The sequence below is a fragment of the Lolium rigidum genome, chromosome 3 (genome assembly GCF_022539505.1).
Source record: "Lolium rigidum isolate FL_2022 chromosome 3, APGP_CSIRO_Lrig_0.1, whole genome shotgun sequence".
NCBI lineage: Eukaryota > Viridiplantae > Streptophyta > Magnoliopsida > Poales > Poaceae > Lolium > Lolium rigidum.
The window spans coordinates 129958448-129978501 of record NC_061510.1 but is presented as its reverse complement, the minus strand read 5'-3'; the positions used below and the strand labels follow the sequence as shown (position 1 = coordinate 129978501).

The following is a 20054-nucleotide window of genomic DNA, read 5'->3' as shown; positions in this document are numbered from 1 at the left end:
ATCATACTCCCTCTATCCACGAATAAACACATCTAGTTTTATCCAAAATCAAGCTTTTATAAATTTGACCAATTTTATAAAAAATAATATCAACATATATGAACTCAAATTGGTATAGTATGAAGCTATATTTCAATATGGATCTAGTGATACTAGTTTAGTGTCACAAATGCTTCTATTTTTGCTTATAATAAAGTTGGTCAAATTTTAATGAGTTTGACTTAGGATAAATCTAGATTTACACTTATTCGCGGAGGGAGAAAGTAGGAGGAGTGAATTTTGTACACCCACGCATGGGTGTGGGTGTTTTCGTCACCGTCTATTATGTTTTGAGATTCAGATAAAAATAGAAGAGAGAAAGGAATATTTTCTACCTACCATGGTAGGCACGAATCATAAACAGATAGTGTGCTTGGTCACACATATCATAACAGTTATTGTTGGCTTAGGATAGTATTACCTCTGTTCCGTAGTGTAAAATGTTTTGGTAAACAAAACCAGTTTGCCAAAAACGTTCTATAACATGGAAGGCAGGTAGCACGTACCACGATGCATTTGTGCGGCGCCATTTGACCTATCGCATCGCAATCTGTAAGCATCATGATACATATTTTGCGGCGTATAACTGACCGCTGAACTAAAGCGTTACAAAAATAAATTTTGCTAGGATTTTTTTCTTCTCTGCAGCAATTATGGGCCATGAAAACTGATTTAGAGGCAATTAGCCATCCAAGTCGGTGAACATAAGCGTCATGTCGGTCCGACCATGTTATAGTGAAAATAGCTCGAATATTCCAAACCCTAGAAAAAAATGAAATTTGGAGCGCAATCATGCTATAGAATCGAACATGAAATGGTTAAAAAAATCTATTACTACAATATCGACAGGTCAGCGCATCTTTGATTTGAAGGATTGTCGAAGAAATTTGGATGATTCAAATTCTTTGAAATTTTTCCTATGATGGTTGTTTGGTTTGCAGGATTGGATTTGGTATAAATTTTTGCTAAGAAATCCTTTGCAGCACATCCCATAGCAAATGTAAAATCCACTGAAATTCAAAGCACAAGCAAGAAAGGTGCAAAAATGGTCTGAAGAAACAAGGGAAAGCCAAGTCTGTCTGTCTAGTCCAAGCCGCTCTCGAGTCGAGTCTAAACCAGCATCCTTCCTTCCCAAGCCGGCGACTGCGAGCCCGATCTCGATCCCCATGGCGGCCGCCGCGCTCTCCTCCTCGCGGCGAGGCCTCCACACCCTCCACCGCCACCTCCTCCTCCGCCCCTCCCCCGGCGCCGCCATCCGCCCTCCCCCCACTCCAATCCCCCGCCACTTCTTCGCCCCCTCCCGCTTCTTCACCACCGCGCACCCCGAGGCGAGGCTACCCCGGCCCACCCTCCTCGCCCCGCAGCACCAGCAGGCGATGCAGCGTCTCATCGGCGGGGCCAGGCAGTTCGCGAGCGGCGGCGCCGGTCGCTCCACAAAGGTGGCGCCGCTCGGGCAGGGGCTGAACCGGCCGGTGGTGGCCGCCAAGAACGCCGCCGCGCGCTACCGGGAGGCCGTGGGGCTGCAGGTGGAGGCCTTCTGGCGCCGCAACTACATGCTGCTCGTCGGCGCGGGCGGCGTCGTCGTCTGCATCGCGCTCTGGCGGGTCATGTTCGGCATCGCCAGCACCTTCGTCGGCCTCTCCGAGGGCATGGCCAAGTACGGATTCCTCGCACTCGCCACCGCCATGGTCGCCTTCGCGGTGAGTACTTTGCTCTCCACTTCTCCTCTCGGTCTATCTTGCTATGCTAATTTGTTGATCTTGTAGCTTCACCCTGATGGGGTCTACACTAAGCAACATAATTTGTTGATCGTGTGAACGGCTGACTTGTGTGCGTGTTCCATGGTAACAATGTTGAGATCATACCAGATTACCATGCCATCAGTATGAAGTTTGACATCCTGTAGATGCTTTGATTCTGTACTTACACCTTGGACTGCTTAAGAACCAAATTCACTGTCAAATTGTTCATACAGTAAATGCTTTGTCTCATACAATTTGCATTGAACTGTAGCGGATGGATCATGATTCACTAAATGGATATCGCTAGAGAACTGCTACTGGGTTTTTAGATAGATCATGATTCAGTATTATTCTAGGTGGGCAATGCCATGTATTTTTCCCCTTCGAAACTGTGGTGTATCTGGGATGTTTCCAGAATTGTCACACTGTTCCTACAAGAAACCACACTTCAGTACTTCACCCTGAAGGATCCGCACTAAGCAATATATTTTGTTGATCGTATGAATGGTTAACATGCCTGCGTGTGACCTTTGCCAAGCTAGCAGTGTGGAGACCGTACTAGATTACCGTACTGTCAGTGTGAAGATTGTCTTCCTTCAGATATGTCATTGCATCTGAGTTGCCACCAGCCATTACATTGATTCTGTACTTACTCCTTGGATTGCTTAAGAACCAAATCCAATGTCTATGGTTCATATAGTAAATGTTTTGTCTCATACAAGTTGCATTGAACCATAGAGGGTGGATCATGATTTACCAGGTGGATATCCATAGAGAACTGCTACTGGGTTTTAAGAGAGTGGTTGATTGCCCTTGACCCGTAGCTACTATTCTCACAGATGATGCTTTACCATGTAGGGTAACAAACACAGTCTACATGCTGTTTCAAAATATCGGTACCATTTAATCGCAAAGCCAAAGTACTGGATAGGCATGCTTTTAGTTCAGGTCTACACGGAGCGATATAGTTTGTTGATCATATGATTGGCTAAAATGCATGTGCGGAGAATACCATGCTAGCAATGTTAAGATTATCTTCCTTTAGATATAGCATTACACCTGAACTGCCATCAGCAATTACTTTGATTGTGTACATACTCCTTGGATTGCTTCAGAACCAGAATCATATGTTCTTTGTTCTTAAAGTAAATGATTCACATCATGCATTTTTTTCTTTTAACTATGGGTGATGGATTGGATCCACAAAGTGGATATCCGTCGAGAATTCGTATGCACATGATGCTTTACCCTATAGGGTAACAAACCAATAGTCTGTACCATGTTTCAAAATATGAGTAGCAGTTAAGCGTAGACTGGATAGGCATGCTTATAATAACTCTGCTCATTCAATTTATTTCATCTTTTGGTATTCATGGAGGCTACAGCAATTTGGGCCTTTTTGACTAACATAAATAAAATGTAGTAGGATTAACATACTTTTCTACGGGATAAATGCAGGATGGATCATGATTCACCAGGTGGATATTCGTAGAGAACTTACTGGAATTTTAGATAGTGGTTGATTGCCCTGGACCCATAACTACTGCTCTCAGAGATGATGCTTTACCATGTAGGGCAACAAACAGAGTCTACAACCTGTTTCAAAATATCAGTACCAGTTAATCGCAAAGCCAAAATACTGGATAGGCATGCTTATAGTACAGTTCTACACGGAGCAATAGTCTGTTGATCATATGATTAGCCAACATGCCTGTGTGCGACTATACCATGCTAACAATGTGAGGAGAATACCATGCTTAGCAATGTTAAGGTTATCTTCGTTATGCGATTACACCTGAACTGCCATCAGCCATTACTTTGATTCTGTGCGTACTCCTTGTGGATTGCTCCAGAACCAGAATCATATTTTTATTTTGTTCTTTGTTCTTAAATGATTCACCTCATGCAATTTTTCGATCAGAATCCACCAAGTGGATATCCGTCGAGAATTAGTATGCACACGATGCTTTACCATAGAGGGTAACAAACCAATAGTCTGTACCATGTTTTAAAATATCAGTAGCAGTTAATCACGAAGACAAAATACTGGATAGGCATGCTTATAATAATATCGCTTGTTCATTTTATGTCATTTCTTGGTGTGCATGGACGGTACACCAATTTGGTCCTCTTTAAGTAACAGAATTAATAAAATACAGCAGGAGGTAATTTAGATTTCTGTGACCAAGGTGATGTTTGATTAAAGAGACTTGTTTGCTGAGATGCAGCGGCAGGGTATAGAACCAGGGGCATGTGAACTTTTTTAAACTTGTTAATGATAAACAACTAGTTTACTTGTGGCACATTATAGCTCAGTACTAATTTTTTGTAGCACATTTTGTTTTATCCTCTGTAGTATTATCATAAAGGGTGTAGTTGACAATTTAAGCTTTCTAGTGCAGCTTTGATTGACATATGGCGTCATGGATTTTTTGGAGATTAAATGATTTCAATTATCTGTGTTTGTCACAGGGTATGTACGCACGCGCAAGGATCACCATAAATCCTGACAAGGTTTACAGGATTGCGATGACAAAGCTCAATACATCTGCTGCAATCCTTGAAGTCATGGGTGCGCCCTTAGCTGGCACTGACGTTAGAGCATATGTTATGTCTGGCGGAGGCCCTAAACTAAAGGACTTCAAATTGAAGGTTGGCGGCAAGCGATGCTTTCTTATCTTCCCTATCAAAGGATCAGAAAGAAAGGGTCTTGTAAGTGTTGAAGTCAAGAAGAAAAAAGGACAGGTATGTAAAATGTTCTTCTCTATTTCGTAGCAAACTCTACTGTACTGCGTCTAGATTTAACTGTCTTGTACTTATGCATGCACAATATGATGTAAGCACTGGACCTTTAGTGAGTGACTGAAAACTTGAACAATTATTGCAATAGTAGAGTTAAAGTGAAGCAAGTTTCAGTCTCTCTTCCTTATTGATATAAGAGAAATTGCTGATCGCTCTTTGAATTCAATGCACAATCTTGCTATGTCGATTCTTGTCAGCCCTTCTTTAGAAATGAAAGAAGTTTGTAATAGAAAGTTTAAATTGCTGTCATAGCACATGTATAGTCGACTGGTAGTTGACACTTGACACCGTATCCAGCTAGTTTTTTTTAGTGTTCTCTCTCTTGCCATCTAGAAATCACCGATTTTAGTATTATTATATATAGATGAAGAGAAATAATATAATACATAAGATGTCATCCTGCATGAGAAAGTAGTAAATAAGTAGTAGTATCGGTCCAATGACAGCAAGTCTTCTAACCTAACTCTAATTCCTTTGCAGTATGACATGAAGCTACTTGCTGTTGACATCCCAATGGCGTCAGGACCTGATCAGCGGCTATTCCTTGTCGGTGACGAGCAGGAGTACAAGGTGGGTGGGGGCTTGATATCTGAGCTGCGGGATCCAATAGTAAAGGCTATGGCTGCAGAGAAGGAGTTTGATTATCTCGATGAAAGAGAGGACGCAGAGGATGAACGCAGGGAGCGAGAGGAGGCCGAGGAGGAGGAAGCCGAAGCGTTGAGGCGAGAGGAGGATAGACTGCGTGAGGAGGCTAAGGAGAGGCAGCGGCGAGAAGCTGAGAATCTGGAGAAAGCCAGCTGATGCAGCTAACTACAATCCCTTTCTTCTTGGTGTTGTGCATTTTTTCACTCTACCTCCTGACTTTACAATGTGTAGCGATCAGTGTTTCCGTGGCGACGAGAGATTGCGTCCGATTTTCAGAGAGGCAGTTTAACAGCGTGTCGATAGAGTAATAAATTTTGGCTGCTCCTCAAATGATTTACTTGGCAGCGCAGTGTAATTTAGTGGCTGCATGGATCATGGCTGGCCTTCTCTTTTTTACTGCTGATACGACGCACTTTCAGGTGCTTTCAGCCAATGTGCTGTACGCCTGTACTACTATGCTCTTGTCGCATTATGCACCACTTGGTTCTTTGGTTTGATAGGCAAGGTTGCAAAAATGTTTTCATCGTTTTTTCTGCCTCGGTGTATTCCTGCAGCTGTTTAACATAATATTGGTAAAAAAAAGAATTATGTGGTTGTCAGCATTATGAATACACATGCTCCATACATTCCGAATTAATTGACTCAGCTTTGTATAGATACGGTCACACTAAAACGTGTTGTATTTAGACAAAGCTGAGTCACACTATATCTGCTTTAATTTTATTTATTTTATGGGGAATATCCGTTTTATTTGTACATAAAGTAAACCAAGTGAAATCATATCGGTAAAAACATGAACGGGACGCCACACATTACATGAAGTTGTGTTCAGTATGTGTGCATGAACTTGTTCAGTGGGAAGAAGCTACGTGCTGAATCAACGAAACGACCAGTGAGAAGCCGGGTCCTTGAGCTTGTTGGCCTCTGCTTCCGCAGAGTAGTTCACCCCGCAGTCTTTCAGCACCAGGTTGGCAAACGCTTGCTGAAGCAGTTCGAGTAGTTCCTGCTTCTTTTTTGCAAGCAGAAGTTCATTAGCTCTGATGCCCGAGGATTGTCCCTGCCCCTGAAGCCATCGTCACAAAGCAGATAACCGGTTAGCCATAGGAAAAAACAATGCATGACAAGCAACGGTGGGCAAGGTAGCTATATGGTACTATAACTTTGGTTTGAAAATAAGTGACTCAACTTGATCATCTACATATGGGTGTAACTATATACTAACATATGTCTAGATACATGAGTCAAACTTATTTTCGAACGGAGGAAGTACATCGATCACAATGGAATACTGGCTCTGACTCACCATGACTTGAGAGTTTCTGACGATGTCCAGAAGGCGTTGACACCGAGTTTTTACGACGCTGAAACGATGAAGGGAACAAGTTCAGGTAAAAAGTTGATCGTAAACAAATATCGCCTTCACGTTAAGTATCGAGTGCAGGTATTTCTTGTTGGACGGCACGGCTTATATGTTGCTAGGCAATCCTGTGTCGATCCGAGTCGGTAACGATCTAGGATGTGTTTGGTTAGGTGGCTATCCCATGGGTGGTTGTGGGTAGCCATTTTTTGAGTGGTTGCCCAGTGTTTGGTTTGTATTGTAGGGTGATTGAGGGTAGCCAAATTATGCTCAAAAGCTGGTTGAGCCCAACTAGTAGAAAAGTGGTGGTTGAAGCCAACCACCCATGGGCAAGCACTAGAATCACTCGCGAAGCGTTTTTAGCTGCGCTCACCCTCCCTCAGTCTATTTCTCCTTGTCTCTTTTCCCCTGAGCTGTGGCGGCGACGGCAGATTGGACATCGAAGCTGGACATGAGGCAAATCCTTCCCCTCCCAAAATCTCTCTCCTCTCCGGCCTGTCTCTTGCGCATATGCTAGCAGGCGTGTGGCGCAAGTGGCAGCGGCACCGCAGCCAGGCAAGGCTCTAGGCATGGTGATGAGTGCGTTGCTGCTAGCGCACAACGCGTGGCTCCGGGCGGCGAAGCACTCTAGAGCAAGCTAGCTGCTCTGATCGATTCCCTTTTCAACCCGTAAGGATACATGTACGTAATGGAATTTCTCTCTCAGATCTTGGCACCACGGCATGTAGTAATAGAAATTCTTGTAGATCTATTCAATCAAAATATCATAATATAGGGTATTCTCACCATCATAGCAAAGAGGTGACCATATCATCTTAGCCATTGTACATCCCTCAAACCAAACACAAATCTGACTATGGTTAACCACATTTCAAACCCACTCAACCAAACAGAAAACGTGGCTAACCCCAGGCACGTGGTTGGGGGTAACCACATCCACCTTTTGCTGCCGACAAACCAAACATATCCCTAGTCTTCTTTCTGACTCGCTAACGATCTCGTCTCCTGGTGGCGTACCTATTTGCTGCTCTCCACCAGACACCACCTCTCGTACCCCCCTCGGACTCCCCTCTTCCCTATCGTCACATCTGAATCCAAACAGACGGAAAAGCGGTCTGTTATAAGGCAGCTCGTCGAAACTGGCCTAACACAATGCACACACAACGCTGGAGACCATGCTATATACATATTTTTTTGAGAACCCCTGCTATCTCTTTTAAACATTGTTGCACCTGAGGGTCTCCATCCACGGCACTTGATTTCTGACTGTCCGATTAGATGATGTGGCGGAGCGTTGTCCGACCGTTTTCCAATCGGCTGCTGTGAACCGTTCGATCGACATCCTGACACTGCTCATATGGTCCGAACCGTTGGTTCCTATAGCCCTCCATCACTCTTCGTGGTATACCCGCTCACGTACTCGCTGATGTGCGGGCCTGCTTCTCGCTTGACCCGAAGGTCAGTGACTCCGCGTACGTGGGCGTGTGTGTGTTAATCCAAACATTGATGCGCGGTGGCTGCCTCCGTGGTTTCGCATGCCCGCCAGGGGTAAAATCGACATTTCATATCGCCATTCGTCCTTCTCCTCTCGGGCCGTAATTGCATGGCGTCCAGCGAGGCGACGCCGTACTCCGAGCATGCGCAAGCCGCCTACCCTTGCCCAGCCTCTTCTCTTTCAACCCGTGCTCAACCTCTCCCCACACCCATCTCTCTAGATCTTTTAGGGTTCCCTTGTCCAGCCTCTACTCCTCCAGATCGGGCATTCTTCTAGGGTTTCTCGTGGTGGGGGTGCGAGAAGGCGGCCAAGGTGGAGGCCAGTGAAGGAAGGCGCACGGTGGTCTCCTCTTCACCCCTGAGTCCGACCCGGAGCGAGGTGGCAGTTGCCATGGTTGGCTCGTCGGAGGCGCCCGAAGCGAACAACGCAGCCCGGGCGGAGCGGCCAGGAGGGTCGCAGGGAGGCCCCTTCAACGCCACCGACGCCGCAGCGGGGAGCTCGATTTTGTCCTCCTCGTTGATTCTGAAGAGCACCTACTCCACCTAGATCTCTCTCTCTCTCTCTCTCTCATGATGGCTCAGGTTTAGGATGGAGTGGCACATACTCCTCTGCAAATTTATAAATCGATTTCTAGACAAGAGAACCACTTGGCCCGCTAATCATGAATTGCTTGTTCTTGGCTGGCCTCGCCGGTGGCCTCCCCACGCTGCCACGATGCACGAGGTGGCTGGCCTCCCCGGCGGCCTTCCCATGCCGCCACAACGAGCGAGGTGCCTGGCCTTGCCGACGACATCAATGGGGCGGCTCTAGGAGATGAGGCGGCGCAGTGAGTTCTGATGGGGCGGCGGCGCAGTGAGATCCGATGGGGCAGCGGAGGTTAACTTCGATGGGATGGCTGTTGTGTGCTCCAGTTGTTGTGGGTATACTTTATGGGTATATCAACGGCATGGCCTAGATCCGGCAAGCCCGGGTGGCCCACAGATGGTGATGTGGCATGTGGCCCATCGGGCAGCCCAGTTGCTGTAGATCCTGAAGGATGAAGTCCAGCCTAGGAACGAGGAGCCGGATCCCAACCGACCTACGAAGGAGGCTGGATACGTGAAGGCCCATGAAGTATCCGGATCCAGCACGGCCTTGATGGAAGGCCGATCCTTGACGTACACGGCAAGACATTGTACCGTAGTTAGGCAACTTGTATTCCGGCTAGGACTCTCCATGTAAACCCTAGATCCGTGCGCCTTTATAAGCCGAATCCCGGGAGCCCTAGAGGCACAACCACAACTCATTGTAACAACGCGAAAGCGCCCAGATAATTCCAGACAATCAGCAGTAGGCCATGTCTTCGAGCAGGTGTTCCGAAGCTGGGTGAATCGCGTACCACCGTCCCGAGGACTCTCCGCCCTATGGCCCCTACTTCTTCTCCCCTCCATGAGGATCCCTCCTCTGGAGTACCGTCGAATAGGCAACGACAGTTGGCTCCCACCTTCGGGCCAGTGGCGTCTGGAGGCCGGAACCGGGAGGGTTCCGCCATGGGAAGCTACGACGAATCCATCGCTGTGGGGCGCGTCCTTTACGCAGGGAACTTTCCGATCGCCCCCCAGGACGAATGCTAGATTCCGGCTAGGACCAACCCCGTCAAGCTCTCCATCGTCCCGATTGACGGCATACACATCTTCATCGGCGAAACCGTCGATTCTGACGGAAACGCCCTGGTAAGTAACGCTGACGCGACCGCCGCTGAGCAGGACGCAGTCGCGAAGATCCGATCTGAGATGCTGGAACTTCCTAGGGAAGATTCCGCCTTAGATCTGGAAAATTCAAAACCCACCCAATCCGCCCCTGAGCAGGAAACAACGGTGGAAGACCAATGCAGATCCTCCTGGGTCTCCCAGGTGTTAGAATAGCAAAGGTGTCACTTCGTGCACTTCCTCGCACATACCTCTGGAACCGCTCCTCCTCCGGAAGACGCAGGACCTATGCAGGTTGATGATGCCGGAATCGACGACGCCCCGGAACAGCATGAGGCTGCCGGAGATAGCAGTGCACCGGATCAACAAGAGGAGGCCGGAGACGTAGAAGAATCAATCCTGGGGAACCTTAGCCCGACTTCCGACGATGCTTCATCCATGAACACGGAGGAATTCGACCAAGCCTTGAAGGAGCTAGAAGGCGACAAGGAAACTGAGGCGGATTCCGCCCCACCTAAGCAGGTCCTAGCGACCATAAGTGGGTTAGGCGAAGACGCTTACGAAGAAGCTCCCGCTGCAGCAGCCCTCCCGATAGCGTCCAATTCGGATACTCCGCCATCGCGACCTCGTCGCCGCGCTGCGTCGGAATCCGAAGAAGACAACTTTTCTGGGGACAAGGATTACCTGACCCCGGAAGAGCTCGTGGAGCAAGCAGGCATAGGAGCCCTAGTTCACACAGAAGTCCTGAACAAGCCTATAACTCCGGAGGAAGCCGCAGATCCAGTAGCTCTAGAAGCAACAAGAAGGGAGATGCTGGCTACCGCTAAGAAAATCTCCACCACCACAGCTGCGATGTTGGAGGAAAGGCAAGAAGCTCAAGAAGTAATGGATAACTTTGTCAAAAGAGAACGTGAAGCCGTTGAATCCTTGCAGAAGGCCAAAATAAAGGAAGCTGATAGGATCCGGCGGGAAGCCATTGGCCCCCGTAAGATCACCTTCGCAACCCCCTCCAACCTGCAGCCGCTCACAACTCCAAAGGAGAACATGCAGAAGGCTACGGAGCTTCTGAACAAGAAGAATGAGGAAATCGACATCAACCACCTCTGCACGCTCGTTGCTTCAGCGGTGCAGCAACAGAGCAAGGCAAACACTTCGCGCAAGTTGGAATCTAACCCAGAGTTATGCATTTCCACTGCGCAAAAGGACGCCTCCAGAAGCAAGCACCGCGACGATGAATCGCGCACCGGATCTTCGGAGCGCAGGAGGAGAACCAGAGAACACCCAAATCCAATCCCTGTGCCATCAAAGACACCTCCGTCAGATCCAAGGAAGGGAAAGGATGTGAGGTACACTGGTAGGGACAAGTACCAGAATCTGTCACCTCCGCCCAACGGATACCCGCGTCCTCCACCTCCTTGCCGCTGTAGTCCAACCGAAAACACCAGACCCCATGGGCCAGGTGGAATCAACATCCGCGACAACATGGTCCCTCAGAGGAACAGGAGCAGAGAGCGAACGACGGAACACCGTCGGAGCCGACACGAGGAGCGCGACCCGGAACCTCGCAGAAGCCGGAACGACGAAGGCAGCCAGCACCATGGTGAAGGCAGCCACCGAAGCCGGAGTCAGCATCATGAAGGGCGAGGAGAATCAGAAGGCGGAAGCAAGAGGTCGCATCAGCCCCTCGTAGATCTCCCTCCCCACCACCTAGCGGTGGAGGCGGAGGTGGAGGCGGAGGCGGTGGCCGGAGATCTCGTTCGCGCTCAAAATCCCCCCGCAATGGCTCGCGTGACGCGCGGGAACGTCTCAATGAATACAGAACCGGCTACATCGGCCCAAAGTGCTTTGGCAGGATGATTCGAGAGGAACCAAAGCCAAGGATGAACCTCAAGCTACCCGGAAACCTGAAGCATTATGATGGCACCGAAAGGCCGGATACCTGGATCGAGGATTACTACAATGCAGTAACCTTCGCCGGAGGAACCCCTAACATTGCTTGCCGCATGCTTCAGTTGTACCTTGTAGGTCCAGCCCGGATCTGGCTGAGCGACCTCGAGAACAACTCCATCTTTTGCTGGTTTGACCTGAAGAACGCCTTCGAAAAGCACTTCAGGGGCACCTACAAGAGACCTGCCACGACAAGCGACCTACAGGCTTGTATCGAAAAGAAGGGTGAAACATCAAGGAACTTCCTCACCCGATGGTTAGCAACCAGGAACGAGTGCGAGAACGTTGATAATCGCACAACTATGCACGCCTTTATAGGTGGATTGCAAAGGGGAGGATTGCTGCGGCACAAGCTCACTTGCTTGGTCAATGCAAACACACTGACTTTGGACGACATGATCACCATCGTCAGCGATCACACTGCCGCCGATGACGACGCAAACGGAGATCTCGCAGCTACAACAATTCCCCTGCATCAGCAAAAGAAGAACCGTGATAACGGTAACAGCAGCGGCAACAAGCGAAAAATCCCCCCGATGACCAGAGAAGTGGCGGATCCGGCATGGTCGCCATGGCTTTCCAGCGCGGAGGTCAAGGAGGCGGAAGAGGCCGTGGCCGCGGAGGTGGAGCCGGCAGGGGCCAGCAGCGTGGTGATGAGGTCACCGCTGCCGGAACTCGCGCCCCCCGAACTTATGAGGAATACAGAGACATGCCCTGCCTAGCCCACATTATCCGGCTACCGGCAAGTCCTGTCACACCAATCGCAACTGCAAGTGGGTCAACGATCTCAAAACTGACCCGGAGGCAGGATACAAACGAACCCGCAAGCACCGCCCACGCGGCAAAGGAGGCAAGGGCAAGAACAAGGACAAAGAGGAAGATAGTTCCGAGGCGATGGATGAGGATGATGCTTCGCCGGATCCCAAGGAAGGATCCGCAGCTAAACCCAACCCCTTCGTCAAAAAGAGCGTGGGCGCGTACCACACCTTCCTCGGAACCCCAACAGTCCGTGCCGGCAAGTCAGCTCTCCGGATCCTGAACGCCACAGTTCCGGCTGTGCCGCAGTATGTCAGGTGGTCGGAAACTCCGTGTACGTTTGACAGGCAGGATCATCCTACCGTCATTCCGAAAGAGTGCTACGCCTTGGTTGTAAGTCCCCGCATTGACGGCTATGATTTCTCCAAGTGCCTCATGGACGGTGGAGCCAGCTTGAACATCATGTATCTGGAGACTCTGGAGCGGATGAACCTTACCAAGGAACAGCTCAAACACAGCACCACTGAATTTCATGGTGTGGTTCCTGGTAAAAAGGAAAATTCCCTTGGCAGCATCAGACTTCCTGTGGCCTTCGGCGATATCAATAATTTTCGCGAAGAGATGATCACGTTTGAGTTCGTGCCCTTCAAGAACTCCTACCACGTCATCTTCGGCAGGCCCACCTACCACAAGTTCCACGCAAGAGCGTGCTACATCTACAACAAACTCAAGATTCCGGGTCCCAATGGTATGATTACCGTATCTGGAGACTACAAGAAGGCTCACAAGTGCGAGTTGGGCGAAGCCGCCTTCGCAGAGTCTGTGATATCTGGAGAGGAGCTGCAAGGCTACAGAGCCGCGGTGGATTCAAAAGAGATGCACACCACCAAGAAGCAGATCTCCGAACAGAAAACTTCGTTCAAGGTCGCAATAGAGACCAAGAAAATCGACTTCAAGGAAGGAGATACCACTAAACAGGTCTCGGTCGGAGCCAACATGGACCCCAAATAGGAAGACGCGCTCGTCGAGTTCCTCCGCGCTAACATGGACATCTGCGCATGGCAGCCTTCTGACATGTCCGGAGTACCTAGGGAACTCGCTGAGCACTACCTCAACATAAATCCGGGGGCTAAACCGGTGAAGCAAGCTATGCGACGCTTTGGAGATAAGAAGCGCGCCGCCATAGGAATGGAACTAGCAAAGTTACTACAGGCAGGTTTTGTAGTAGAAGTTATCCATACTGATTGGGTCGCAAACCCCGTCCTTGTACCCAAAAAGAATTCTGAAATACTAAGAATGCGCATCGATTACTCCGGCTTGAATAAGCATTGTCGGAAGGATCCGTTCCCCTTGCCGCGCATTGACCAAGTCATTGATTCGACGGCAGGGGCGGAACTTCTGTGTTTTCTTGACGCATATTCCGGTATCACCGCATCCGGATGAAGAAGTCCGACCCAAAGGCGACCTCATTCATCACTCCGTTCGGCACTTACTGCTATGTCACCATGCCTTTTGGTTTGAAAAATGCAGGTGCCACCTACCAACGTACGATGCAGCGGTGCTTGAAGGACCAAATTGGCCAGAATGTACACGCTTACATCGACGACATCGCGGTCATGACCCGGAAAGGATCCGATTTGATCAGCGACCTCACAGAAACCTTTGAGAACCTCCAACGGTACAAGATGATGTTGAATCCGCTGAAGTGCGTCTTTGGCGTTCCAGCCGGAAAACTCCTTGGCTTCATCGTCTCTCACAGGGGCATTGAAGTTAACCCAGAGAAAATCAAGGCAATCCTGTGCATAAAAAGGCCAACTTGTCTCAAAGATGTGCAACGACTAACTGGTTGTGTTGCAGCAATCAGTAGGTTTGTTAGCCGTCTTGGCGAGAAGGCACTACCTTTGTACAAGCTGCTGAAGAAAACAGACAAATTTGTCTGGGACGATGCAGAAGATGCAACACTTCAGGGGTTGAAGGAAATACTCACCTCCCCACCTATCCTAGCAGCTCCAGAAGAGTCAGAGCCCATGCTCCTTTAACTGGCAGCTTCCAACAGAGTCATCAGTCTCGTTATCGTGGTGGAGCGAAAGGAAGAAGGTCACGAGTATGGAGTCCAAAGGCCAGTCTATTACATTAGCGAGGTACTGATGGAATCCAAACAAATATATCCTCACTTTCAGAAGCTAGCCTATGGCGTGTTCCTAGGTAGTAGGAAGCTGGGGCACTACTTCCAAGAGCATCCAGTAACAGTCGTGAGCAAGGCTCCGCTGTCGACGATTCTTAACAACGCTGACGCAACAGGACGCACAACAAAAATGGGGCATTGAATTATCTGCCTTCGACATCAATTACAAAGCCAGGACTGCGATCAAGTCCCAGATCTTGGAAGATTTCGTCGCAGATTGGACAGAAGCTCCGGATGCAAATCTGGAGCCGGAACCTGAAACATGGGTCATGCACTTCGATGGATCCAAGCAGCATCATGGCTCAGGAGCCGGAGTCACCCTGAAGTCCACTACCGGAGAAGAACTGCAATATGTTCTGCAGATTCACTTTGAAGCTACAAATAATATGGAGGAATACGAGGCTCTACTACACGGTATGCGCATCGCTAAGGAAATTGGGATCAAGCACATCATTTGCTGCGGAGATTCCGACCTGGTGGCGCAACAAGTAGCTGGAACCTGGAACACCAGAAACTCCGTCATGGCGGCTTACAGAGACGAAGTTGACGAGATCGCCAAATGCTTCCTCGGCTACGAAGTCAAGTACGCCAGGAGAGATGATAACACAGCGACAGATATGCTATCCAAGCTCGGATCCGACAGGAAACCAATTCTACCTGGCATTTTCCTGGAGCATTTACGGATACCCTCGGTAAAGGGCGCTAACCCGGAAAACCCGGACATGGCAGTATCTCCGGCTAGGGAAGTGATGTCTATCATTCCGGCCTGGACACAGCCGGTCCCGGACTACCTCATCAATCAAAAGTTGCTAGAGGACGAGGTCCTCGCACGACATATCATCAGAAGATCACGATCCTACACAATCATTGATGGACAGCTCTACAAACGAAGCGCAACTGGGGTATTTCTCAAATGCGTCTCCAATCAAGATGGCATTGAAATCCTCAGGGAGATCCATGCAGGGGATTGCGGGCATCATGCCGCCCCCAGGTCCCTCGTTGCAAAAGCTTTTCGGATCGGATTTTACTGGCTTACAGCTAAAGAAGACGCTGACAAGCTGATAAAAACTTGCCGAGGTTGCCAGTACTATGCTACTCAACCAAACGCTCCAGCCCAAGAGCTGAAGACCATCCCTATCACCTGGCCGTTTGTGGTCTGGGGGCTCGATATGGTTGGAAAGTTAAAGAAATCATCTCCTGGCGGTTTTGAGTACCTCCTGGTCGATGTTGACAAGTTCAGAAAGTGGATCGAGGCAAAGCCAGTGAGGAAAGTCGACGGTGCTACGACACTAAAATTTGTTTGCAGCCTCGTGACGAGATTGGGCATCCCACACACCCATCACAGACAATGGCACGAACTTCGCACAAGGAGAATTGAAGGATTACTGCAATGACGTAGGGATCCGGCTTGACCTCGCATCTGTGGCTCATCCACAATCCAATGGTCAGGTCGAAAGAGCCAACGGCCTCATACTATCCGGAATTAAACCACGCCTTGAAGAACCACAGCGACGCGCAGCTGGGGCTTGGGCTGATGAGTTAGACTCTGTTCTGTGGAGTTTACAAACTACCCCTAACAGATCAACTGGATTTACTCCGTTTTTCCTGGTATACAGATCCGAAGCCGTGCTCCCTCTGACATCATCCACGATTCACCGCGAGTCTCCGCCTACAATGAAGAAACTGCTGACGAGGCTCGACAGCTTTCTGTGGACCTGATCGAATAAGCTTAGAATCTAGCTGACCAACGTTCCACCATCTACCAGCAGAAACTCTGACGCTATCACAGCCGTCGAGTTCGAAATTGCTCGTTCATGGCCGGAGACTTGGTCCTCCACCTTCTCCAGGTGAAAGATCACAAGTTGCAATCTCCATGGGAAGGACCCTTTGTCATCAGCAAAGTGCTTCATAACGGATCGTACTACCTTATTAATTTCCGGGAGCTAAAGGATATACCTGCTAACTGGTACCGGAAACGCAAGCGAGAGGATCCGGATAACATATATGATGAAACAGAACGTCCCTGGAACATTGCACAGCTACTTCCTTTCCACACTTAGCAATTTTTTCGTGTTACATACTATGTAATAGTTATACATGATCAATGAAATAAAGCATCTGGTTCACTCTTTGAGTCTTTTACCTCCTTTACTTGTTCATTTTTAGATCGTGTATGTTTTCCGACTAAAACCGCAGAGCTGGATATTTCCGCCTAGGCGTGTATGAAAGTTGTGATTTTCAAAATCGTCCTTTAGGACGTAAGCTTAAGTTTTCTGGTGGAAATGTTTTCTGTTGCGAACTCACGGATTCCTGGTAGCGACTTCCGGCACCTCGGCTGGGGGCTTGTTTCCGCGGTTATTGACGGAATGCCATTGGGCTTCATCGCCGCTGGCGAGCGTTTCCGGCTAAAGGTCTTCTGGCTCGTGGAAGGTCAAGAGAGCAAGCCGGAAAACATAAAAACCATCACTTGCTTTCAACAAACGAAACATGCATAATAACCTTAACGGATAGCAGGATAAGTTTTTTCCGCCCATGTATAAGTGTTTCGTCCCTAGCTACTTAAGAATTTAAGTTATATTACAAACCCTCTATGGGGCCAAAATGATGCATTGTTTTCTTCCCCCAGGAATAAGTTTTTTTACTTCTCCTTAGCCGGAGAAGCTTCACCCTTGTCATCAACCTTCGGATCGGCTTCTTCTCCTCCCTTGGCCGGAGAGGAGACATCATCATCACTCTCTTCGTCGTCTTCAGCCGGAGATACTGCGCCACCTTTGTCCTTGGAGCTTGTCCAGGTGTACTGGCTTCCAGATTGGGCAGGTCGAGCTTCCGCCTCGTGTTTCTTATGGAGCTCTGCTTCAAGAGGTTCGTCGGCTGGAAGAACCACCTTGTCGTAAAAATCATCATGGCAGATCCTCCGGGCGATGCGGGTGTCGTAGCCACTAACCGCATCTAGCAGCGCATTGACGTCTGAATCCGGAGGAACACCGGAAGTCACCCTATCAATATCAAGACCCGGGTTATGTGCTAGGCACATAGCCAAGGACATGGCAGCAGCACCTCGGGCCGATGACGCCTGCAGATCCACTACCAGCTCCGGAAGAATGTCCATTCTCTGGATAAGCTTGCGAACTTCGCAAGTTCTACTCTTCTTGATTGCCAAGTTGTGGCAAATCTTCCGGGAAGCTGAGATGAGGTCCTTGCAGTCATCTCCGGCGAGCTGAAGAAGATCATCTCTGGGGAACTGGCTCCTACGCTCCTCATTGTATCCAAGAGGCTCTGCATGAGACGATTAGAGATAAGCATAAAAGATTGAGCTCAACACATACATTATTATATGAACTTCGGAGATATACCCATGACGTCCTCGTTGAGCAAGTCCCAGTGCTTCTCCGCCATCTCCATGTAATTCCGGAGTCCGCCGAGCTCCTTCTGTTGCTTCTGGATGGTTTCACTATCAACTTTTCTTTTTAACTCGAATTCACCCTCCTTCCGGATGAGTCCTGAGTTCTTTTCTGCCAGCTTCTTCTCCGCCTATGCGAGCTTTGCCTCTAGATCTTTGTGCAAAGAGCGCAGAGTCTCGAGCTCGGAGGATGCTGCGGCGAGGGACGAGGATGCACCTATCCAAGATAAGTCAACATCAATGTGTAATTCGGATCATGAATCATTAGCAAGTCAAACGGAAACCAACCTTGGGCGACTGACAGTTGCTTCTTCAGATCCGCGTTCTCCTGCTTAAAAGTTTGAATTTTCTCCGCCTGGCTCAAGGTAACGCGGCGCTGCAGGGCAATGTTCTTATGTAGCTCGTAATGCAGAGCCTGTTGTTCCTGTAAGTAGAATCAGAGCAGGAGTAAATTCCGGATATTCTACACATAAGTCCTTCTAAAGCACTGTGCCGGAAACTTTTCCGCCATAATGCTTGGGGGCTACTACGACATTTTAAAATTTTCTTCAGTTTGAGTTTTCTCTAAGTATTTAGGTGCTAACTAGTTACTAGTTTCCGCCTATATACTTGGGGGCTACTGGGAAGTACCTTCTGCTTGCAGATGAGCTTGTCGCAGAACTAACCAATCTCCTTCTTGAAGTCCTGGATCTCCGACGACTCGGCATCAGGCTTTCCCTAGGCGTTGTTCAGCATGGCGTTAAGCAGGTCTTGTTCAAGATCCCACTTTTCCGCCTCAGTAAGCTTGTTAAAAAACTTGGTGGCATAGGCCTTGGGGGTGGAGGTAAGATCAGTCGGATCTCCGAAGTTCTTCAGAAAAATGACAATGTCACTGCCTGCGGCTTCAGCTTTTTCTGAGGAGTTGACTTTCGTCCTCTCTCGGCCTTGTACCTCAGCTTCTTCTTGGGCATGCTTTGCCCCGGAGCTTTCTCCGCCCACCTTTTCACTACTCACCAGAATTATTTCCACGGGAGTTCCGGTAGCAGGAGGGGAAGATCGCTCAGCTTGAGGTGGAGATGGCTGGGGAGTCGCGTGTGAGGTGCTTGGCGGAGCTGGTGTTGCAGGGCCGACGGCCGGAGACATCTTCATGTACTTGGTGATGGGCTCTTGGACGTTGGTCCACGTGGTGGCGGTAGTCGGATTCCTGCAAACAAGCGAGGAGATGAATAAATAACAAGTTCTATCAAGACAAAGATGCGTCGTACTCGAAGACTTACGTGGCGCCGGGAATGATAGGGCGCGATCGCTTTCCTGCTGTTGACAGCAGTTTGATGCGCTCGCGCTCCGCCTTCCTGGAATCCAGTGGAGGGGGCTTCACTGTCTTGGCCTTCTTGGCGGAGGCCTGATACGTCTCCAACGTATCGATAATTTCTTATGTTCCATGCTTGCTTTATGATGATACTCACATGTTTTATACATACTTTATGTCATATTTATGCATTTTCCGGCACTAACCTATTAACGAGATGCCGAAGAGCCAGCTTGTCGTTTTCTGCTGTTTTTGGTTTCGTGAAATCCTAGTAAGGAAATATTCTCGGAATTGGACGAAATCAACGCCCAGGGGCCTATTTTTCCACGAAGCTTCCAGAAGACCGAGGGAGAAACGAAGTGGGGCCACGGGGCGCCGCCACACTAGGGCGGCGCGGCCTAGAGGGGGCCCACGCGGCCCTAGCGTGTGGGGCCCCCGTGACTCCTCCGACTCCGCCCTTCCGCCTACTTAAAGCCTTCGTCGCGAAACCCCCAGTACCGAGAGCCACGATACGAAAACCTTCCAGAGACGCCGCCGCCGCCAATCCCATCTCGGGGGATTCAGGAGATCGCCTCCGGCACCCCGCCGGAGAGGGGAATCATCTCCCGGAGGACTCTTCACCGCCATGGTCGCCTCCGGAGTGATGTGTGAGTAGTTCACCCCTGGACTATGGGTCCATAGCGAGTAGCTAGATGGTTGTCTTCTCCTTT

At 49.2% G+C, this 20054-nt stretch overlaps 1 protein-coding gene across 1 annotated transcript; it reads left to right on the top strand.

Moving 5' to 3' along the window:
* The first annotated feature begins 1175 nt into the window (after positions 1–1175).
* Positions 1176–5732, top strand: LOC124698228. Its single transcript, XM_047230738.1, has 3 exons — positions 1176–1739; positions 4254–4526; positions 5064–5732. The coding sequence occupies exons 1-3, from the start codon at positions 1206–1208 to the stop codon at positions 5382–5384; spliced, it is 1128 nt and encodes a 375-aa protein (XP_047086694.1). The 5' UTR covers positions 1176–1205; the 3' UTR covers positions 5385–5732.
* Positions 5733–20054: the final 14322 nt, after the last annotated feature.

What these genes read in the sequence shown, in the direction of transcription:
- LOC124698228 (XM_047230738.1), top strand. Translation starts at nt 1,206, where the DNA reads ATGGCGGCCGCCGCGCTCTCCTCCTCGCGGCGAGGCCTCCACACCCTC. An exon ending in CCGCCATGGTCGCCTTCGCG is followed by an intron (nt 1,740 to 4,253) that starts GTGAGTACTTTG and finishes TGTTTGTCACAG; the next exon opens with GGTATGTACGCACGCGCAAG. An exon ending in TCAAGAAGAAAAAAGGACAG is followed by an intron (nt 4,527 to 5,063) that starts GTATGTAAAATG and finishes ATTCCTTTGCAG; the next exon opens with TATGACATGAAGCTACTTGC.